Source organism: Pan paniscus, chromosome 4 (genome assembly GCF_029289425.2).
Source record: "Pan paniscus chromosome 4, NHGRI_mPanPan1-v2.0_pri, whole genome shotgun sequence".
Classification (NCBI taxonomy): domain Eukaryota; kingdom Metazoa; phylum Chordata; class Mammalia; order Primates; family Hominidae; genus Pan; species Pan paniscus.
The window spans coordinates 47727842-47752050 of record NC_073253.2 but is presented as its reverse complement, the minus strand read 5'-3'; the positions used below and the strand labels follow the sequence as shown (position 1 = coordinate 47752050).

Genomic DNA, 24209 nt, shown 5'->3' with positions numbered 1-24209 from the left:
TTTCTGAGTTGAAGTAGTTTAGAATATGTATCATTTGCTAATCTGATAAGCAAAATGGTTTTTAATAATAATAACGTAATCTATTTTATAATTATTCCTGTCATATTTACATTTCAGATTGTAACTGTTTTGCTTAAATCTAAGCAACTTGTACACTAAATTTTAAATTAATAGAACAACAGTAATGAAATGATAGGAGGTTGGAGGGAAAGGCAGTTTCTCTCTAAAATGATAGTAATGTAAATGCTTTTTAAGTAGACGTTGTTAATAATTGGGTATAGAAAGTTCACATTTTACAAGCCAATTTATGTTTCAGTTCTTGAAAAGGGCCTGTTACTTTGTTATAATCCACAGTGGGGCAGCAAGGAGCTAGATACATGACAAAGGATTTGATAAGCAAAACATGTTTTAGCTGCTGAGAAAATATACTTGAGAGAAGCAGAAACGCCATTAATATTTTTTCTACTGAAGAAATTGTTCAAATAAACGAGGTGAAAAGGAGGAGGTCTTCTACTCTTCCTAATATGAAGTCTTAGATGATGTTTTCATCAGTCTGTAAAATTTATGGTTCATAATTTGACCCACTCTAAAGTTAGGTAATTGAACATGCTCATAAAGGACATAAGTTTAAACTGGCCTCTAAAGAATACTGTTCATATGAGAATATCGAGGACCCTTTTGCTTTTGTATATTTGAATTGCCGTTTATTTCAATTGCTGTTTTTAAAAATGATGTGTTTTTGATTTTCAGGGAAAGGCGTAGGAGGAGGAGCAGGAGTTCTTCCAGATCGCCAAGAACATCAAAAACCATAAAAAGGAAATCTTCTAGATCTCCGTCCCCCAGGAGGTAGGTTGGAAGCTTGTGCTAAAACTAAACAGGAGAAAGCAATAAATATTTTTTGAAATTTTAAATTTCTCTCTTTATTTTTTAAACTTTATATTTTGAATGAATAATACATATGCATTATTCAGAAATTAAAGATAAAAGTTATGTATCAGGAAGTCTTAATTTCCACTCTTGCCCATCTACACTGTTCCCAGAAGTAATGACTTCATGAGGTTTTTTTGTATATGCTTCCAGTTTCATATACAGATAACAAGATGAGAATGTATCATTTTTTTCTAATACAAAAAGCAACACAAAATACACACTGTTGTGCACTTGGTTTTGTCATTTAACTACCAGGAAGTCTTTTTGTCACTTAACTTACCAGGTCAGAGAGAGCTTCTTCAATTCCTTTTTATAATTGCATAGGCTTCCATTGTATGGCCATACCTTAGTTTTTTAACTAGGCTACAGTAGAAGGGGTTTTTTGAATTTTTTTACCATAAATTATGTAATGCTGTAATGAATAGCTTTGGACTTAAGTTGTTTTTAGTGTGCATGTGTGTAGGAAAAATCTCAAGAAATGGCATTGTTAAGTTAGATAATAAGCATGTTTGTAATTTTTGAGAAATATTTCCTAATTATCCTCTATAAGAGTTGGCAGCAGTTTGCACTCTTAATTATGAGAGAAGTGACCACTTCATAGATTTGAAAGCCATTTGTATTTCTTTTTCTGCGAATTGCCTGTATACTCTGCCCATTTTCCTGTTGGCCTTTTTGTTTCCTTTTCTATTTCCAAGAACTCTTTTATATTAGGGAGCTTATTGTTTAGTGATGTGATTATAAATATCATTCTCAGTTTGCTGTTTCTTTTAAAAAATTGTTTGTGAGACTTGATTACAAAGGTTTTTCATTTTTAAAATAACTTTCTCTTTTTCTTTTATGACTTCTTTTGTGAGTCAAAAACTGATAAAAGGCTTTTCCTATTCCAAGATTATGATAGAACTTTCCCATTGTTCCTTCTTGTACTTTTGTGGTTTTATATTTTGCAGTTAAATCTCTGGTTAGAGTCTTAATTCTTGTGTACAATATGGCAGATGGGTTCAGTTTTATTTTACAAATGCTTCCGTGTTGTTGCAGTACCATTTGTTAAAAACTCAATTTTTCTAACATTAATTTGATATGTTGCCTTTGTCATGTGCTGTGTTTTTCTGTGTGTTTGGGTCTATTTCTGGGTCTTCTGTGCCCTTGGATTGGTTTGACTGGCCGTTCATGTGCCAGTGTCCCACCCTTGTAATTATTGAGATTATACAGTATTTTTTAAGTATTTGGCAAGGCCTGTTCTCTATACCCCTCATTGCTTTTTTGAGTATAGTTAGCTTTCCTTTCAGTGGTTATTTTTCCGCTTGAACATGAGTCAGTTGTCTGCATTCCAGAAATAAAACCTATTGATGATTTGTGTTACAGTTGCATTCGATTTATAAATTAACTTAGGGAAAATTGATAAACAGGTTTATTAATAAAGATTCATGATGACAAGTCATCTGTCCAGGAATATGGTGTATCTAATGAGATCGGGCACACTCAGGGTGATATGGCTGTAGACAAGGAATGTGGTATATCTTATTAGGCCATCGTTAGTGTTTTCAGAAATATTTCATCGTTTGTTTCATACAGGCTTTATGCATTTCTTAATTCCTAGAAATTTTTGTTGTTGTTGCTGTTGGAAATGAGGTATTTTCTTTCATTATGTTTAATTGGGGGTTAGATTTGTACATAAGAAAGTTATTGATTTCTGTATATTTATTTTTTTAATCCCACTGCCTTACTAATTGGTTATGGTTTTTTAGGTGATTTTCTGTGATTTTCCAGCAGAGGGGTCTTTTGTTTATTTGCTTATAGGTTTTTGGCTTTTGTGAGAATAACGGAAGGCTTAGGATACTATAGATGCAGGCCATGTTTGTATTTTTGAAACAAATACTTTACCCAGGAAAGTCAAAACTTTTCTCTTATGAACTGAAATTAGACAAAAAGATACATTCAGAAAATGTCACTCCTGTCTCCATTCCATCTGCCTTGTTCCCATTCACCCTGTGTAATTGACCAGTCATTTGATTGTCTTTCCTTTGTTTCTCTTTGCGAAATGAGGCAGATACATATTCATTTGGTTTTATTTTCTCCTTATTGCAGTAATAAACAAATATTGAATATTCGAAAACTATTAAATAGGCTATGCCAAATAGTGTTTTATGAGAACATATGGTGGCCTCTGCCAAAATGACTTGTGTATCCTTAAGAAACTAACTGGGGTAAGGGTGGGGTAGGTCAGGTTGTAGGGCTCATTTATGTTACTTTGCAAACCAGCTTACTGTTGATGCTTATTAACAATGCATTATTTTAGATATCCAGTGTTAGAAAAGGATATTTTGTCAAGAATATAATAGATCTTACAATTTCTTAGAATTTAACTGACATATCAATATTCTTATAGCAGAAATAAGAAGGATAAAAAGAGAGAAAAAGAAAGGGACCACATCAGTGAAAGAAGAGAGAGAGAACGTTCAACGTCTATGAGAAAGAGTTCTAATGATAGAGATGGGAAGGAGAAGTTGGAGAAGAACAGTACTTCACTTAAAGTAAGCAGCAGTCATTCGGTGTCTGGCACTTGAAATGGTTCTTTATTGCATACAAATGGTTTTAGACTGAAAGCTCTTTGGGGAACAGTGTCTTGTACATTGTTGGCATTTTATGGCATTTTAAAATATTTAAAATATTGGTAATTAAAAAAAACTAAATGTTGAAGAGATAAGAGCCAATTAAAACTAAAAAAACTAAGTTAAATCCTAACATGGCATGCAATAAGAAAAATTTAAGAAATCAACAGTAACAAATGTATTTGATTTTATATAGATAGGATTTCTGCCTGATGCCATTTTCCTCAATTTATGTTTCAGCAAGTTTGAAAAGACTTTGTGTAGTTAACATTAGGTTTGTTGGGTTAGAATACCTAATGGAAAACCACATTCCACCAAGTGAGCTTTTTTGTCACTTGGATAAATACTTCAAGTAGTTGTGAATTAAGTTACTTACACTGGTAAAGTATATTTGTATTTGGAAATTATGAATTTTGGAACATCTATCTTATAGTTTTATGTACTGTAATACTGATAGACGATTATCATCATCATCAATAACATTGATAAAATTTATTAAGCATTTACGATGTGCCGGGCACTGTTTGTTCTCATTTAACTCTTTTAAATTGAGGGTAGAAATTGGAGTGCTCTTGAACAGCCTTTTCCAGGAGGCATAGTGACTTCCTTTTCCACATTTCCTTATTTTTGCTGTATTGGTTTGCAGATTAAAAATCTATCCTGGCATCCTTGGAAATTATTTCACTCTTTCAATAGATCTGTCTCCGTTTTTCAAGTCTGTCAGCAACATTTATTGAGCACTTGCTTAAAATTTCTGTTCACCAATTCTAATTTAATTTCCATGGATTGTCCATCTTTTATGAGAATACAAAGGGGAAATTGATAGTGTTTGCATATTCATTTTGTGTGAAAACGTAATGAGAGAAAAATCATACCCAGTTTTTTAAATTTGCAAAAGATAAAGTTTCACATTTTTGTCGTCATAGCAGGCAGTTCTTGAGGAAAATATTAAATGCATACCTTAATTACTCATTGTAGGAGAAAGAGCACAATAAAGAACCAGATTCAAGTGTGAGCAAAGAAGTAGATGACAAGGATGCACCAAGGACTGAGGAAAACAAAATACAGCACAATGGGAATTGTCAGCTGAATGAAGAAAACCTCTCTACCAAAACAGAAGCAGTATAGGACTGACAAGTGTACCTCTGCACTCAATGCTGGAATCAAATCCAAAGCTTTTAATTCTCTCAACAAGATGTAAACAGGAAAGAAATCTAGTTGAGCATGAAGATAGAGGATCTAACAGCTTTTCCAGTTGTTAGATGACTTTGTGGCCATCTTGTTATTGAGTAAGAAAATAAAGCATGGACATCATGAAAATAACAGATGTTACCCAAACTCATCTTCTAAAATCTGTGCATTTCCATGGTGGCTGACACACTTGTCATGTGGTCTGTTAGTGTTTGCCAAGAACCATTGCAAATAAATTGAACATCAAAGATCCAAGTTTGTACTATCCCTAAAGACTGGAGATAAGCATTGGAGGCTCTTTTAAAAAATGCTAGTTACTGAATTTTGTATTGTTTTACTTTTTTTTAATTTCAATATATACAGTTTGATGATGTGCTTGAAATTGGTGCAAATATATACACACCCTTGTAAGTGCAAAGTATGTAAGAAGTTTTAACATTTACTTCACAGGACTTGTGATTGTGTTAAATTCTCACTATTGTGTTTTCTTTTGCTCACTGTGTAGGACAATTTTTCTTTAAAATAGTTTTGCAGATTAAAATTGCTTAAATAAGTGGATTAAAAAACTGACAATGCATGCTACTGTTCTCTTTCAAAAGGAAGAGCAACCGTGTTGAATACTAATAATGATGAATTAGTATTCAGTGTTTAGAATCATTGGGTCTACCCACAAAGTGAGCATTTCTTTTTAAATTTTCTTGACATTTCCAAGCTTATTATGAATAATATTGCAGTGTGTCTTGTCAGCTGTAGGTGGCAAAGGTGCCCTTATAAAAAAGGAAACTGGCTTTTCAAAATGGGCTATGGGAGCACAAGCTGAAGCTTTAGTGCCTTCTACAATGTGGTATACTGTTTTCTAGAATTTTATATGTGCTAGTCATTCTCAATTCATATGGAATCTAGATGGATATTTCATGCATACCCATAGAGAAGTGTGTAAGTGGTATGTCAGAAGAGCTTCTTACTGATTTCACCTAAAATGAGAAGGAAGTCCTGTTTTCAAGAATGACATTAGAGTCATGCAGCTTTGGGACCATCAGTTTTATACTGTGATAATTGAAAATGAAACATGTTCTTATTTTCCTTAAATTGAAGAAAACCCTTTAGTTGTCTACATTGGATGGCCTTATTACCTCTCAATCATCTTTTCATAAATGATGTGCAGAAATTGTACTTAAGGACTTAGGAGTATATGGGAGGTTATTGGTTTTATGTTTAAGGATACGTTTACTTGAGTTTAAGATACAGGTCATCCATCATTCTTAGGCTCACTTTTTACAGAAAGTGTGCAAATAGTAAAGTGACAGTACTGCTAATGTTTTTCCCCAGTACTATAACTTGTGGTTTCTGAACTCATTATTGTTGTATTTCCAAAAAAGTAATACCTTTTAATTAGTGTATTAAAAGTTAAGTATAATTATTTTAATGCAGTCTAATACAATCAGATTACTCAGTTGCCTTACCTCATGGGAAGAGTTACTTTTTTAGATCTAAAAAGCTGAATAGCATGTTAGTTACTTGGTTTCAACTTGAGTTTTCTTTTAATGTTAATAAGATTGAAACTTTAGTATTTAGTGGGGAATGGAAAGAGTTGCCCTTGTTGCAAGTAATGAAGCCTGATTTGATTATGAAGCTGCTTAATCACTCTTCATGTGTTCAGAATTACTATTTTTTTTGTTTGTTTGTTTTTCCTTTTTGTCACTGTGTACATTAAAATTTTGGAAGATGCTTTACTATGTAAAGTATAGATGGTCATTTTAATCATTCAGCCACATACGGTTGGCTGGTAAACAGCTTATTCTGATACAAGAATGCTTGGGTGCATATGGAAAGATTGTGAAAGAGTGTGTCTTGCATCAACAGCTGTCTTATTTATGATATATAAGTAGAAATAGAGCAAATGTTGGAATCTGTTATTTTTAGTACCGTGTCTTTAATAAAGCTAAGTATTTTAGAGGAAAATATTTGTTTATGCATTTCAAAAAAGCATTTTAGTTTTATCCTGCTCGTTTTAGTTGGCATAGAGATTGTTGTGACGTGGAGAGTGCATGTTTGTGTGGTGTCTATAAAACAAGTCATTTAAAGTATGAGTGTTTTCTTGTACTCTGGACCTATTACATGTTTCTTTATGTTGGTAATTAACATTTAATTTGGTTCTTGCTGCTAATTATTTTCTTTGCTGATATTTATTAAGCTTTAAAATAATCGTACTATAATCTCGAAACACTGATTTGTAAAAACTAAGAATGAGTAGGAATACAAGAGATCTGGAGGAACAAATCAGATTGTTATTAGGGTTTGACTTTTTTTTTACATGGGCTTATGGAAGCAAGGCATTCTAGGGTCTAGAGGGGTGTGTGTGTGTGTGTGTGTGTGTGTGTGTGTGTGTGTGTGTGTGTGTCCATGTGTGCGCATGCGCACATGTGTATCTGTTTGAGACATACTTTCTCTGTAAACTTAAAAGAGCTCATGTTTTCATTTGTTTATTCTTTTCTTTCAGGGTATTTTGTTTTTTTCTTTAAGACTTCTTTTTTTTAAATCCCAGGTAGATGTTGTCAGATAAACTTGAGGTAAGGCCAAGAAGACAGACATTTTATGCTTCATACTTTCTGTAATTCTCTTTTGTAGCTTGATTACATAGAGTACCCTCTGTTCCTTAAGTTGTAGTTGCTATTTATCATTGTAGACAAATTCTGTTGCCTTTCAGCAACGTATGCTGAACTAGTATCATAAGATGGTGCATCAGTTCATAAGCTAGTGCATAAGTTTTGTGTCAAAACTTTTAAATCCTGAAGTTCTGCAGTTATCGTCTTAGTTATTTTCTATCTAATTAGCTTATAATTGCAAACACTAGTCAGCTTGTGATCTCTGTGTTTCAAGTTCTTTTCTTCACGAGGTTCAGTACCTGCTATGTTGATCTTTGGCAGTGCCAGAGGCTTAAATTTTGACATGCTCAATTAAAAATAAACACTGGCGTTTATAATGAAAAGGTTTTTTTGTCGGGGGTGGGGGGGTCAAGAGAATTTATTTTGTGATAGTAATAATTTTCAAGACCTTCAGTCATTCCTATGTCTATGTTGCTATCTTTATTTTAAAACTTAGAACCCTGATCTAACTCCCCTCTCAAGTGAAGATACTGTGTAGATTCAAGAATTATAATGTAGAGTAATAGGCCTTTAAGTTTTTTTTTCAATCTGTTAGAAATAAAGAGCATGATTTAATTATTGTTGAATTAACAATTAAAATGAATCCCTTTGGAGGGATGGCATTGAATAACTTATAATTTCAGTGAATCATTTATGTTTTCATTGGAAGACAGTATCTGATTTCAACTGGTGCGTTACAAAGTAGAGCCATTCCCACAAAGTAAATGTGCAGTGCCCATGTTTCTTGTGTTTAAATATTTTTTATTTTCACTACATATATATTATTTTCTCATGTTTATTTACTAATGTAATTTTCACTTAAAATTAGATGTTTATTTTCAAAGTTTAAAAGCTAGTGCTCTTAAAAGAGCTAAATTATATTTCTGGAAGCAGGAGTTTAGTATAAATGTAATAAAATTTTAAAATAAAATTGACTTCCCTACTTAATCTTGGGTTTGTGGGTGAGTTTGTTTTTAGTACACTCTTATTGGTGGTTTTGCCTGAAGAGTAATACATTATTATTATTACTTTTCTTTTTGAGACAGGGTCTCACTCTGTCACTCAGGCTGGAGTGCAGTGAGACACGATCATGGCTCACTGCAATCTTGACCTTTCTCGGCATGGATGATCCTCTCACCTCAGCCTCTTGAATAGCTGGGACCACAGACATGTGCCACCATGCCCAGTTAATTTTAGAATTTTTTTGTAGAGACAGGATCTTGCCATGTTGCCTAGACTGGTCTCAAACTCCTGGGCTCAAACAATCTGTCTGCCTCAGCCTTCTAAAGTGCTGAGATTACAGGTGTGAGGGACTGCACCTGGCAATACGTTATTTTAAAAGTAAACGCTAAGCCATTTATGACTTTGGTTATATTCAGTCAGTTGGATTTAGTAACTAATAACTAGCTTTCTTCCATTCTAAGGTACTTTTATAGTTTCTAGCAATTAGTTTGTTACAATTAGCTTATATCAGATATAACAGTTCTTAATATAATGTTTATAAAAGGTTTTAAGTCTGTTGCCTGATTTTTAAATTTATATCTAGTTAACATTTTAATTTTAAAATTGCCAACTTTTGGGAGATTTCACATATTTTACCTCTATATTTTATTTTTCCAGGATTGGTATGGAGGAGTAGTACCTTCTATTCTTGGTTTATTTTTATTTGCTAGACATAATTTCTTAACTACATATGTAAGTATAAATTCATAAAAATCACACTGAAAGAATAGGTTGATTTCAACCATTTTGAGGGTACTGGTAGGTAACACACTGTTGGGGAATAAACTAAAGAATTTCTGATTTCTACAATAGATTTAAGTATGAAATTTGAGTATACTGTGTAGCTGTGTAGATCAACTTAATGCTTAAAAAATTACCTCCTTAATGATTAGATTAATAGAACAGTGTTAGATTATCAAGGGAAGAGTTTGGAATGTAAACATAAACATGCTGCATAGGTGGTGGTTATTTGTGAGTAGGACTACTTTTAAATGGTACTAGTAAAGATTTATCAAACAATGCTGCTATTATGTTGCTATATTTTTAATAAAATGAAAATCTTAAAATCTTGCCACTGTTGAGTAGTAATTTCACCTATTTCTGGAACAGTTATTTGCATATTTACATCTTATTTCTATAACTGAAAGGTGATAATAGGCTTTTCCAGGGTTCAAGATTACTACCAAAAATGGAAGGTTTTGCATACGGGGCAATCTTCGTGTTTTGTGGCAGTTAACTCCAGTCAAGGCTTTTCATATTAAACATTTTGCAGTATCCAAGTAAGTGATAGCTGCTCTCTGAATCTCCCTTCTCCCCAGCCGCCACAAATTCAGCTTCTTGCTAGGATATTTGTACAATGAAAACTATCACTTTGTCTTTTAACAACAGGTGGAATGCCTTCTCCCACTTATAAGAGGTGTAACTCTCCATCTGGTGAATGAGCTGTGTGCTCAGGGTGGTCACTTAGGTAAGACAGCCTATTAGCTTATTAGTCAAAAAAAAAAATTACCTGTTAGATAAATTTAGAATCCTGCGTGACCTGATTGGCATAGCTGGCCTAGAGATGTTGAGGCTATGTATATTGATTTATCTACATAGGCCATCTATCTTAGCTGCCTTCTGTGGCTAAAGGACATGAGCCATTTTGGTTTTCTTTTCTCTTTTTTTTGTTTTCTTGGTTTTTTTTTTGAAACAGAATCTCGCTCTGTCGCCCAGGCTGGAATGCAGTGGTGCTATCTTGGCTCACTGCAACCTCCACCTTCCAGGCTCAAGCGATTCTCGTTCCTCAGCCTCCTGAATAGCTGGAACTACAGGTGCCCGACACCACGCCCAGCTAATTTTTGTATTTTTAGTGGAGATGGGGTTTTACCATGTTGGCCAGTCTGGTCTCAAACTTCTGGCCTCAAGCGAGCCCTCCACCTTGGCCTCCCAAAGTGCTGGGATTACAGATGTGAGCCACCGTGCCCAGCTGCCATTTTGGTTTTCGGATGTGTTAAACTGCATGTGTAGGGGTGGGAGAGCAGAGGCCTTTAAAATGCACCCCTTGCCAGTAGTGGGTTTGTGTGTGTGGCGTTCTCCACAGGACTTCTTGAAAGCAATGCCAGGTTAGAGTAGGAGCTGCTTTGAACAGCAGACTTCTACCAAATCGTAATTACTTAAGGAGTATCATTATAGTAATTTAGTTTTTATAATTATCATTTTCTTACCTTGGGAAGAACATCCTAAGATTTGCAGAAAAGTATCTCTTTTAAAAAGTATACTACCGTATTTAATGTAGGAATAACCACAGTTGATGAGAGGTGGTAAATGGAATCAATTATATAGGCATGACCTTCAGTACCATGTTTCCCTCTCTCCTGAGCTTCAGTCACCTTTTCAACTACCTGACACTAAGAACTCACTGAATATCAGCTATTACAATACTGCGTATCTTACTAGCACCCTAAACTTATCTCATTCCAAATAAAACATTGAGTTTTCAATCCCAAGTGTATCCCTTTACTGTTTATTGTCTTTCACCAGCACTACCATTTTTCTAATTGCACATTGCCATCATTACAGGCATACATCTTTTTTTTTTTTTTTTTGAGATGGAGTCTCACTCTGTTGACCAGGCTGGAGTGCAGTGGTGCAATCTTGGCTCACTGCAACCTCTGCCTCTTAGGCTCAAGCAATTCTCCTGCCTCAGCCTCCCGACTGGCTGGGATTACAAGCACGCACCACCATGCCGGGCTAATTTTTGTATTTTTAGTAGAGATGGGGTTTCGCCATGTTGACCAGGCTGGTCTCGAACTCCTGACCTCTGGTGATACACCCATGTTGGCCTCATACTGGGATTAAAAGCATGAGCCACCGGGCCTGGCCGCATGCTTCATCTTCTGGCACTTTGCAGATACTGCATTTTTACAAATTAAAAGTTTGTGACAACCCTGCATCTGGCAAGTCTGTGGACACCGTTTTTCCAATAGCGTGTGCTGACTTGGTGGCTCTGTCACGTTTTGGTAATTCTTGCAGTATTTCAAACTTTTTCTTATAGTGATCTGTGGTCATTGATCTTTGATCTTACCATTGTAATTGATTTGGGACTCCACAAACCGTGCCCATATAAGATAGCAAAGTAATTGAGAAACGTTTGTGTTCTGACTGCTCCACTAACTGGCAGTTCTCCTGTCTCCCCCTCTTCAGGTCTCCTGTTCCCTGAAACAGCAATATTGAAATTAAGCCAATTGATAACCCTATCATGGCCTCTAAGTTTTCAAGGGAAGTACAAAATTTCATGTCTCTCACTTGAAAAGCTAAAAATGATAAAGCTTACTGAGGAAAGAATGTTGAAAGCCCAGATAGGCTGAAAGCTAAGCCTCTTGTACAATGCAGTTAGCCAGGCATGAAAGCCAAGTTATGAATTTAAAGAAGTTGAAGGAAATTAAAAGTACTACTTTGGTGAACACATGAATGATAAGAAAGCAAAACAGCCTTATTGCTGTTTTCGGTGGTCTGGACAGAAGACCAAACCAGCCACAATATTTGTTTAAGCCAAAGCCTAATCTAGAGCAAAGCCTCAACTCTTTTCAATTCTGTGAGGGCTGAGAGGTGAGGAAGCAGCAGAAGAAAAGTTGGAAGCTAGCAGAAGTTAATTCATGAGGTTAAAGGAAAGAAGCTATCTCTAACAAAAGTGTAAGGTGAAGCAGCAAGTGCTGATGTAAGAAGCCGCAGCAAGTTATCTAGAAGTAGATTTTCTAGAAGCCAAGGTCATTGTCGAAGGTGGCTACATGAAACAACAGATTTTCAACGTAGATGAAACAGCCTTATATTGGAAGAAGATGCCACCTGGGACTTCCGTAGCTAGAGAGAAGTTAATGCCTGGCTTCAGAGCTTCAAAGCATAGGCTGACTCCTATTAGGAGGTAGTGCAGCTGGTGACTTTAGGTTGAAGCCAATGCTAATTTATCATTCTGAAAATCCTGGAGTCCTTAAGAATTGTGCTGAATGTATTCTGCCTGTGCTTTATAAACGGAACAAGGTCTAGATAACAACACATCTGTTCACAGCATGATTTACTATTTTAAATCCAGTTTTGAGACCTATTGCTCAAAAAAAAAAAAAATTCCTTTCAGAATATTACTGTTCCTTGACAATCTCCTGGTTGCCCAAGAGCTCTGATGGAGATGTACAAGGAGATTAATGCTTTCATGCCTGTACAAACAATATTCATTCTGTAGCCCGTGGATCAAGGGGTAATTTTGACTTTCTAGTCTTATTATTTAAGAAATACATTTCATAAGGCTATAGCTGTCATAGATTGTGATTCCTCCAATGGATCTGGGCAAAGTACATTGGAAACCTAGAAAAGAGTTACCATTCCAGATGCCATTAACATTTGTTATTCATGGGAAGAGAACAAAATATCAACATGAGGCCAGGCGGGGTGGCTCACGCCTGTAATCCTAGCATGTTGGGAGGCTGAGGAGGGTGTATCAGTTGAGGTCAGGAGTTTGAGACCAGCCTGGCCAACATGGCAAAAGCCCATCTCTACTAAAATACAAAAATTAGCCAGACATGATGGGTGCATGTCTGTAATCCCAGCTACACAGGAGGCTGAGGCACAAGAATTGCTTGAGCTTGGGAGGTGGAGGTTGCAGTGAGCTGTGATTGCGCCATTACACTCCAGCCTGGGCAACAGAGGGAAACTGTCTTAAAAATAAATAAATAAATAAAAATAAAAAGCAACATCAAGAGGAGCTTGGAAGTAGTTGCTTCCAACCCTCATGGATGGCTTTGAGGGGCTTAAGACTTCAGTGAAGGACTTCACTGCAGATGTAGAAATAGAGAACTAGAATTAAAAGTGGAACCTGAAGATGTGACTGAATTGCTGCAATCTCATGATAGAACTTGAGATGAAGAGTTGCTTCTTATGGATGAGCAAAGAAAGTGGCTCCTTGAGATGTAATCTACTCCTGGTGAAGATGCTATGAATGCTGTTGAAATGACCACAAAGGATTTAGAATATTACTTAAACTTAATTGATAAAGCAGTGGCAGGGTTTGAAAGGATTGACTCCAATTTTAAAAGTACTACATGGGTAAAATGCTGTCAGACAGCATCCCATGCTACAGAGAAATCTGTGAAAGGAAGAGTCAATCGATGTGGCAAACTTTATTATTTTAAGAAATTGCTACAGCTACCTCAGCCTTCACCAGTCACAACCCTGATTAGCAGTTACCAACATCAAGGCAAGACCCTCTACCAGCAAAAAGATTATGACCCACTGAAGGCTTAGACAACCGCTAGCATTTTTAAAGCAGTATTTTAAATTAAGGTATGTACACTTTTTTAGATATAATGGTATTGCACACTCAATAGGCCATAGTTATAAAACATAACTTTTAAATGCACTGGGAAACCAAAGAATTTATGTGACTTGCTTTATTGTGATACTTGCTTTATTGTGATACTTGCTTTATTGTGATACTCACTTTATTATGGTGGCCTGGAACTGAACCCCTAATATCCCTGAGAATGCCTGCAACTTCCGTCTTGTTCCCACCCTCAGTCACATCTGCTAAGTCCTCCCAATTGTGCATTTCCTCTGAAATATCTTAAGTATGCCCTTGTATGATTTTAGTTACATGGAATAGAATCACTGTAGCAGAAAAGTAACTGTAGTATTAGAATTGTCATTTTCCTTTTAGTCTGCTTCTGTAGCCTACTAATTGGTCTTGCAACCCCAGACCTTTTTCAAATTCATTTCAACGTATGTTGCCACTTGATTAAATGTATTTAAATTGGTCTGAGTTTTTTTGTAATTTCATTCTGGTTTTGGTATAAGGGTCATGCTTGCCTAATAGAATGAGTTGGAAAGTAATTCCCTCCTCTTCACTTTTCTGAAGGAATTTGTGTCAAATTGTTAAGGTAGAATACCTAAAAAAAGCCAACCTGAGCCTGGAATGGTCTTTCACACTACAAATTCAGTGTTAAAACTAGATTTAGAGTTATTCAAGCTATTTATTCTTAGGGTTTATTTGTTTTCTTTTGTTTTGTTTTAGAGTTGGGGTCTCACTATGTGGCCCAGGCTGGTCTCAAACTCCTGAGCTCAAGAGATCCTCCTCCTTCAGCCTCCTGAGTAGTTGGGACTACATGCACACATCCCCATGCTTGGCCCTTGTTTATTTATTCTTAAATGAGCATTGATGTTGTGTAACTTTAATGAAATTTGTCTATTTTATCTAAGTTGTCAACTTTATTGCCATGAAGTTATTCATACTTCCTTACGACCTTTTAATACATATAAGATCTATACCGACGTCCTCTCTCACTCGTAATATTGTTAACTTGTGTCTTCCTCTCTTTTTATTCTGATCAATCTAGCTAGAGGTTTATCAATTTATTTTGTTAAATCAGATTTCACTGTCATCAATTTTTCTTTTTTAGTTCACTGATTTCTGCTCTTTATTATTTATTTTCTTTTTCTTCTTTTGGATTTAGTTTGCCCTCTTTTTCTAGTTTAAGGTGTGAACAGGAGTCACTGACTTCAGACCTTTCTTTTCTAATATATGTATTTAGTGCTGTACATTTCCTTCAAAGCACTACTTTAGCTGTATTCTAACAAATTTTGCTATGTTGTATTTTCATTTTCATTGAGTTCAAAATACTTCATAATTTTCCCTTAGATTTTGTCTTTGATCCATGGGTTATTGAAATGTGTGTTAATTAGTGTCCAAATATTTGGGAATTTTCAAAGATCTTTCTGTAACTGATTTCTAACTTAATTTCATCATGGTTAGGACACATCATTTGTATGATTTAATTCCTTTGAAATTGTCTGAGACATGTTTTATGGTCCACAAGTAATCCACTTTGGTGTTTTTCATGCACTTGAAAAGAATGTGCCTTGCTTTTGTTGAGTGAAGTAATCTGTAGTGCCAATTAGGTCATGTTCGTTGATAGTGGTGTTCAAGTCTTCTATGTACTTAATAATTTTCAGTCTGCTTTTTCTATCAATTCAAAGTCTTGACATTTCCAACTGGATTGTGGATTGTTTTATTTCTTTTAGCTCTGTTTCTTTTTAATTTTTAATATTTGTGGGGTTCATAGTAGGTGTATATATTTGTGGGTTATATGAGATGTTTTGTTATAGGCATATAATGTGTAATAATCACATCAGAGTAAATGGGGTATCCATCACCTCAAGCATTTATCCTTTGTGTTACAAACAATCCAGATATACTCTTTTACTTATTTAAAAATGTACAATTAAATTATTATTGACTATAGTAACTGTTGTGCTATCAAATGCTGGATCTTATTCATTCTTTCTATTTTTTTTGTACCCATTAACCATCCCCACAGTTCCCCTCTACCCACCTGATTACCCTTCCCAGCCTCTGGTAACCATCCTTCTACTTTCTGTCTCCATGAGTTCAATTGCTTTTATTTTTAGCTCCCACAAATAAGTGAGAACATATGAAGCTTGTCTTTCTTTTTTCTGAGACTGAGTCTCACTCTGTTGCCCAGGTTGGAGTGCAGTGGTGCAATCTCGGCTCACTGCAACCTCTGCCTCCCAGGTTGAAGCGATTCTCCTGCCTCAGCCTCCCGAGTAGCTGGGATTACAGGCATTGCCACCATGCCCAGCTAATTTTTGTGTTTTTAGTAGAGATGGGGTTTCACCATGTTGGCCAGACTGGCCTTGAACTCCTGAACTCAGGTGATCCACCTGCCTCAGCCTCCCAAAGTGCTGGGATTACAGGTGTGAGCCACCACACCCGACCAGAAGCTTGTCTTTCTATGCCTGATTTATTTCCCTTAATATAATGACCTCCAGTTCCTTCTGTGTTGTTACAAGTGGCAGGATCTCATTCTTTTTTATGGCTGAATAGTACTCCATTGTGTATATGTACCACATTTTCTTTATCCATTAGTCTCTTGATGAACATTTAGGTTGTTTCCAAATCTTGGCTATTGTGACTAATGCTGCAATAAACATGGGAATGCAGATATCTCTTCGATGTACTGATTTCTTTTCTTTTGGGTACATACCTAGCAGTGGGATTGCTGGATCGTATCGTAGCTCTATTTTTAGGTTTTTTTTTTTGTTTTTTTGTTTTTTTTTGATGGAGTCTTGCTCTGTCCCCCAGGCTCGAGTGCAGTGGTGTGATCTCGGCTCACTGCAACCTCCTCCTCCCAGGTTCAATTGATTCTCTTCCCTCAGCCTGTCAAGTAGCTGGGACTACAGGCAAGTGCTACCACGCCTGGCTAGTTTTTGTATTTTTGCTAGAGACAGAGTTTTGCCATGTTGGCCAGGCTAGTCTGGAGCTCCTGACCTCAGGTGATCCGCCTGCCTTGGCCTCCCAAAGTGCTGGGATTATAGGCGTGAGCCACTATTTTTAGTTTTTTGAGGAACCTCCACACTGTTCTCCGTAGTGATTGTACTAATTTAAACTTCCACCAGCAGTGTATGAGGGTTCCCGTTTCTCCACATCCTTGCCATTTGTAACTGCCTGTCTTTTGGATAAAAGCCATTTTAACTGGGGCGAGATGAAATCTCATTGTAGGTTTGATTTGCATTTCTCTGATGATCAATGATGTTGAGTACTTTCCTTTCTCTCTTTTTTTCTTTTTTATTACATCACAGTTTTGTAGCTCAGAGTTAAAGAAGGCTTGCCTGGGTTCTCTGCTTAAGGTCCCACAAGGCTGAAGTCAAGATGTCAGACAAGGTAGGCTCTTATCTGGAGGCTCTGGGGATGAATCCAGTTCCATGCCCATTCAGGTTTGGGACAGATTTTGATTCCCACATCCTTCCTAGTTGACAGCTGAGAACTGTTTTCAGCTTCTAAAGGTTACTCATATTCTTCTCAAATTCCCGTCTTCCATTTTTGAGCCAACAACTTACATCAGATTCTTCTCTTGCTTAGAATCTGTCTGACTTCCTTTTCTGCCACTGGCCAGAGCAAATTCTCTTTTAATGGGGGCATGTGATTCAATTGGTCCCAACTGGATAATCTCTTCTTTGATTAACCCAAAGTCAACTGATTTAGTAATATTAATTACATCTAAAAAAATTCCCTTTTTGTCATGTAACATAACATAATCATGGGAATGGAACTAATCATATTCATAATTCGAAGAGAGGAGAATATACAAAGGCAAGGGTCACTGGGGGGTCATTCTTAGAATTCTGCCTACCCCAAGTGAGGAAGTGGGAGGACTCAAGTGACTCTTGAGATTTATGGTTAAGGTATTTGGGTGGATGGTGGGGCCACTCAGTGAGGTAGGGAAATCCAGGGCAAGAAGTAGAGTCGGTCATTCATTCATTCATTGACAGGATCTTTCTCTGTCACCCAGGCAGAAGGGCAGTGGCATGATCCTAGCTCATGGCACCTTCAAACTCTGGGGCTCAAGTGATCCTTTTGCTTCAGCCTCCCAAGTAGCTGGGACTACAAGCGTGTCCCACCACACCTGGCTATGGGGTTTAGATGTATTGAACTTCGGGTATCTTGCTACATCTAAGTGGAGACTCCAGAAGGTAGTGGTAGATACAGACCTGGAGCTCAGAAGAGAGGTCTGGGCTAGAGATACAGATTTGGGAGTAATCTTCAAACAATGATAGTTAAAATCAGGCAAGTAGATGAGCTCACCAAGGGTGCATGTGAGAAACTGTCCAAGGAAAAGACCCTGTAGACATTTGCATTAAATGGATGGGTAGGAATAGGAGCCTGGGAATTGTTAGAGAGAACCATGGAGAACTAGATGACGATGCGTCAAGAGAACGCTAAAAGGCAGTTGTGGGCAGCTGCGTCAAATGAAGCATACAGGGTCTGTTTCAAATAAAGATTTAGGATAGTAAATCAACCAAATCCAGATGATTCGAATAGTCCTTTTTGCTGGGAACAGAAAGCAAAATGTTGAGCACCTTTTCATACACCTGTTTGTCATTTGTATGTCTTCTTTTGAGAAATGTCTGTTCAGATCTTCTGCCCATTTTTAAATTGGATTATTAGATTTCTTTTTCCTATAGAGTTGTTTGAGCTCCTTGTATATTCTGGTTATAAATCCCTTGTCAGATGGATAGTTTGCAAATATCTTCTCCCATTCTGTGGGTAGTCTCTTCACTTTGTTGATTGTTTCGTTTGCAGGCAGATGCTTTTTAACTTGATAATTACATTTGTCCATCTTTGCTTTGGTTGCCTGTGCTTGTGAGGTATTACTCAATAAATCTTTGCCCACTCCAGTGTCCTGGAGAGGTTCTCCAGTGTTTTCTTTTAGTAGTTTCATAGTTTGAGATTTCAGATTTCAGTTTTTGTTTTGATTTTTGTATGTGGTGAGAGGTAGGGGTCTAGTTTTATTCTTACCCAGTTTTCCTAGCACCATTTAATAAGGGCCTATCCTTTCCTGAGTGTATGTTTTAGGCACCTTTGTCAAAAATGAATTCACTGTAGATGTATAGATTTGCTTGTGGGTTCTCTGTTCTGTTCCATTGGTCTGTGAGTCTGTCTTTATGCCAGTACCATACTGTTTTGGTTACTGTAGGTCTGTAGTGTTAATTTGAAGTCAGGTAATATGATTCCTCCAGCTTTGTTCTTTTTGCTCAGGATAGCTTTGGCTATTCTGTGTCTTTTGTGATTCCATATAAACTTTAGGATTTTTTTTATTTCTGTGAAGACTGTCATTGGTATTTTGATAGGGATTGCATTAAATCTGTAGATTGCTTTGGGCAGTATGGACATTTTAACAATATTGATTCTTCCAATCCATGAATATGAGGTATCTTTTCATCTTTTTGTGTGTCTTCAATTTCTTTGATCAGTGTTATATAGCTTTCATTGTAGAGATCTTTCATTTCTTTGGTTAATTCCTATGTATTTTATTTTATTTATAGCTATTATAATGGGATTACATTCTTGATTTTTTTCAGATTGTTCACTATTGGCATATAGAAATGCTACTGATTTTTTAATGTTGATTTTGTATTCTGCAACTTTACTGAATTTGTCTATCAGCTTTAATAGTTTTTCAGTGGAGTCTAAGTTTTTTCAAACATAAGGTCATATCATTTACAAAGAAGGATAATTGGACTTCCTCTTTTTGAATTTAGATGCCCTTTCTTTCTTTCCTTTGTCTGATCGTTCTAGCTAGAACTTGCAGTACTATGTTGAATACCAGTGGTGAAAGTGGGCATCCTTGTCATGTTCCAGATTGTAAAGGAAAGGCTTTCAGTTTTCCCCCATTCAGTATGATACTAGCTGTGGGTCTGTTGTACATGGCTTTTATTATGTTGAGGTATGTTCTTTCTATATGTAGCTTTTTGAGTTTTTTTTGTTTTATCATAAAAGGATGTTGAATTTGTTATCAAATACATCTTCAGCATCAATTGAAATGATCATATAGTTTTTGTCTTTATTCTGTTGATATAATGTATTACATTGATTTGCATATGTCAAACCATTCTTGCATCCCTAGAATAAATCCCACTTGGTCATGACGAATGATCTTTTTAATGTGTTGCTGAATTTGGTTTGCTAGTATTTTATTGAGGATTTTTGTATCAATGTTTGTCAGGGACATTGGCCTGTGGTTTCTTTTTTTATGTGTCTTTGTCTAGTTTTGGTATCAAGGTGATACTGGTCTCATAGAATTAATTTGGAAGTATTCCTTCCTCCTTTATTTTTTGAAATAGTTTGAGTAGGATTGGTGTTAGTTCTTTAAATGTTTGGCAAAATTCAGCAGCAAAACCACTGGGTCCCAGGCTATTCTTTGCTGGGAGACTTTTTATTATGGCTTCAATCACATTATTTGTTATTGGTCTGTTTGGGGTTTGGATTTCTTCATGGTTCAATCTTGGTAGATTATATGTGTCTAGGAATTTATCAATTTCTTCTAGGTTTTTCAATTTATTGGCATATTGTTGCTTATAGTAGCCTCTAATGATCCTTTGAATTTCTGTGGTATCAGTTATAATGTCTCCTTTTTCATCTTTGATTTTATTTATTTGGGTATTCTCTCTTTTTTTCTTAGCCTGGCTAAAGATTTGTTCATTTTATTTATCTTTTCAAAAAACCAACTTTTTGTTTCATTGATATTTTGTATTATTTTGTTTCAATCTCATTTATATCTGCTCTGATCTTTATTATTTCTATTCTTCTACCAACTTTGGGTTTGATTTGTTCTTGGTTTTCTAGTACTTTAAGATTGCTAGATCATTTATTTGAAGTTTTTCCACTTTCTTGATATAGGCACTTATAGGTATAAACTTCCTTCTTAGTACTGCTTTTGCTGTATCCCATATGTTTTGGTATGTTGTGTTTCATTTGTTTCAATAAATTTTTCAATTTCCTTCTTAATATCTTCATTGACTCACTGGTCATTCAGGAGCATATTGTTTAATTTCCATGTATTTGTATAGTTTCCAGAATTATTCTTGTTATTGATTTCTAGTTTTGTTCCACTGTGGTCAGAGAAGGTACTTGATATTATTTCAATTTTTTGAATGTTTTAAGATTTGTTTTGTGGCCTAACATATGTTCTATCCTTGAGAATGATCCATGTGCTAAGGAGAAGAATGTGTATTCTGCAGCTATTGGATGAAATGTTAAGTAAATAACTATTAGGTTCATTTGGTCTATAGAGCAGATAAAGTCCAATGTTTCTTTATTGATTTTCTGACTGAATGATGTGTCCAATGCTGAAAGTGGGGTATTGAAGTATCCAGCTATTATTGTTTTGGGTCTCTCTCTTTAGCTCTAATAATATTTGCTAAACTGGGTGCTCCCAAATTGGGTGCATATATATTTACAATCGTTGTATCCCCTTCCTGAATTGACCCCTTTATCACTATATAATGACCTTCTCTGTCTCTTATTATAGCTTTTGTCTTGAAATCTATTTTGTCTGATATAGGTATAGCTATTCCTGTTCTTTTTTGATTTCTATTTGTGTGGAATATCTTTTTCCATCCCTTTTTATTCAGTATATGTCTTTATTGGTGAAGTGTGTTTCTTGTAGGCAACAGATTATTAAGGTCATGTTTTTTATCCATTCAGCCACTTTATAACTTTTGATTTTGCTTTCTGTTTGTTTTGTGGTCTTCTCCTTCCTGTCTTCATTTTAGTGAAGGTGATTTTCTCTGGTGCTTTTTATTTGTGTATTCATTGTATGTTTTTAGATTTGATGTTACCATGAAACTTGCAAATACTATCTTATAACTCATTGTTTTAAACTGATGGCAACTTGATGCTGGTTGCATAAACAAACAAGCAAAAAGAAAACTAATAAAAACTACACTTTAACTTCATCTCCCCCTTTTTAAACTTTTTGTTGTTTCTATTTATATCTTACACTGCCTATGTCTTGAAAAGTTGTTGTAGTTATTGTTTTTGATTGGCTCATCTTTTCATTTTTCTCCTTAAAATATGAACTGTTTACACACCACAATTATAATATTATAATATTCTATGTTTTTCTGTGTACTTACTGAGTTTTGTACCTTCAGATGATTTCTTTTTTTTATTTATTTTTATTTTTTTTATTATACTTTAAGTTTTAGGGTACATGTGCACATTGTGCAGGTTAGTTACATATCTTTTCTTTCAGATTGAACTCCCTTTAGCATTTCTTATAAGGCAGGTCTGATGTTGATTAAATCCCTCAGCTTTTGTTTGTCTTGGAAAGTCTTTGTTTCTCCTTCACGTTTGAAGGGTATTTCCACTGAATATACTATTCTAGAATAACAATTTTTTTTTCCTTCAGCACTTTAAATATGTTATGTTACTCTCTCCTGGCCTGTAAGTTTTCCACTGAAAAGTCTGGGGCAGATGTATTGGAGCTCCATTGTATGTTACTTTTTTTCTTTTCTCTGGATGATTTTAGGATCCTTTCTTTATCCTTGACTTTTGGAAGTTTGATTATTAAATACCTTGAGGTAGGTCTTCTTTTTTTTTTTTTTTTCCCCGAGACGGAGTCTTGCTCTGTCACCCAGGCTGGAGTGCAGTGGCGCAATCTCAGCTCACTGCAAGCTCCACCTCCTGGGTTCACGCCATTCTCCTGCCTCAGCTTCCCAAGTAACTGGGGCTACAGGCACCTGCCACAACGCCTGGGTAATTTTTTGTATTTTTAGTAGAGATGGGGTTTCACCGTGTTAGCCAGGATGGTCTCGATCGCCTGACCTCGTGATGTGCCTGCCTCGGCCTCTCAAAATGCTGGGATTACAGGTGTGAGCCAGTGCACCTGGCCGAGGTAGGTCTTCTTTAGGTTAAATCTGCTTGGTGTTCTAAAACCTTCTTGTACTTGAATGTTGATATCCTTCTTTAGGTTTGGGAAGTTCTCTTTTATTATCCCTTTGGATAAACTTTCTACTCCTATCTCACTCTGCCTCCACTTTATGGCCAATAACTCTTAGATTTGCCCTTTCAAGGCTATTTCCTAGATCTCATAGGTGTGCTTCATTCTTTTTTATTCTTTTTTTCTTTTGTCTCCTCTGTGTATTTTCAAACAGCATGTCTTCAAGCTAACTGTTTGTTCTGCTTAATTCTGCCATTAACAATTCTGATGCATTCTTCGGTATGTTACTTGCATTTTTCTTTCTTTTTTTTTTTTGAGACGGAGTCTCCCTCTGTCGCCCAGGCTGGAGTGCAGTGGTGCAATCTCGGCTCACTGCAAGCTCCGCCTCCCTGGTTCACGCCATTCTCCTGCCTCAGCCTCCTGAGTAGCTGGGACTACAGGCGCCTGCCACCGCACGCAGCTAATTTTTTATATTTTTAGTAGAGATGGAGTTTCACTGTGTTAGCCATGAAGGTCTCGATATCCTGACCTTGTGATCTGCCCACTTCGGCCTCCCAGTGTGCTGGGATTACAGGCGTGAGCCCCCATGCCCTGCCTGTTACTCGCATTTTTCAACTCCAGAATTTCTGCTTGATTCTTTTTTAATTGTTTCAATCTCTTTGTTAAATGTATCTGATAGGATTCTAAATTCCTTCTCTGTGTTATCTCAGATTGCTTTGAGTTTCCTCAGAACAGCTATTTTGAATTCTCTGTCTGAATAAACACATATCTCTGTTTCCCCAGGATTGGTTCCTTGTGCTTTATTTAGTTCATTTGGCAAGGTCATGTTTTCCCAGATGGTCCTGATACTTATGAATGTTCATCAGTGTTTGGCCATTGAAGTGTTAGGTGTTTATTGTATCTTTGCAGTCTGAGCTTGTTTGCACCTGTTCTTCTTGAGAAGGCCTTCCAGGTATTTGAAGGGACTTTGGTGTCGGTATCTAAGCCATATCTGTGGTAGGGCACACCTCAAGCCCAGTAATGCTGTGGTTCTTGGAGACTTGTAGGGGTTCTGCTTTGGTGGTTTTGGATAAGATATGGAAGAATTCTCTGGATTACCAAGCAGTGACTCTTGTTCTCTTCCCTTACTTTCTTCCAAAGAAATGGCATCTTTTTCTCTCTGTGCTGAGCTGCCTGGAGCTAGGGGAGGGGTGACACAAGCACCCCTGTGGCCACCACTACTGGGACTGTGCTGAGTCAGACCTGAAGCCAGCACAGCATGGGGTCGTGCTCAAGTCCTGCTGTAACTACTACCTGGCTACTGTTTGCATTTGCTCAAGGCCCTAGGGTTCTTACCACCTACGATCAGTAGGTGGTAAAGCCAGCCAGGTTTGTGCCCTTGCCTTTAGGGCAGCAACTTCCCTCAGGCCCTGGGTGGGTCCACAGATAGTGTCAGGGAGCCAGGACCAGGAGTCAGAAACCTTAGAAATCTATGTGGTGCTCTATTCTACTGTGGCTGAGCTGGCACTGAAACCACACGACAAAGTCCTTCCCACTCTTCCCTCTCCTTTCCCCAGGCAGAG

At 36.5% G+C, this 24209-nt stretch overlaps 1 protein-coding gene across 4 annotated transcripts in view; it reads left to right on the top strand.

Moving 5' to 3' along the window:
* SREK1 (splicing regulatory glutamic acid and lysine rich protein 1) overlaps nt 1–6692 on the top strand; it is a 38376-nt gene extending 31684 nt beyond the window's left edge. For 3 of the 4 annotated variants that reach the window (XM_003806797.6, XM_055112342.2, XM_024928823.4), the window contains 3 exons: nt 751–846; nt 3317–3461; nt 4518–6692. In XM_003806797.6, the coding sequence (XP_003806845.1) occupies nt 751–846; nt 3317–3461; nt 4518–4667 (391 nt within the window). In that variant the 3' untranslated portion in view covers nt 4668–6692. The remainder of the gene's footprint in view (nt 1–750; nt 847–3316; nt 3462–4517) is intronic. The other variant, XM_008957581.6, reaches the window with a different exon arrangement.
* The last annotated feature ends 17517 nt before the right edge of the window (nt 6693–24209 follow it).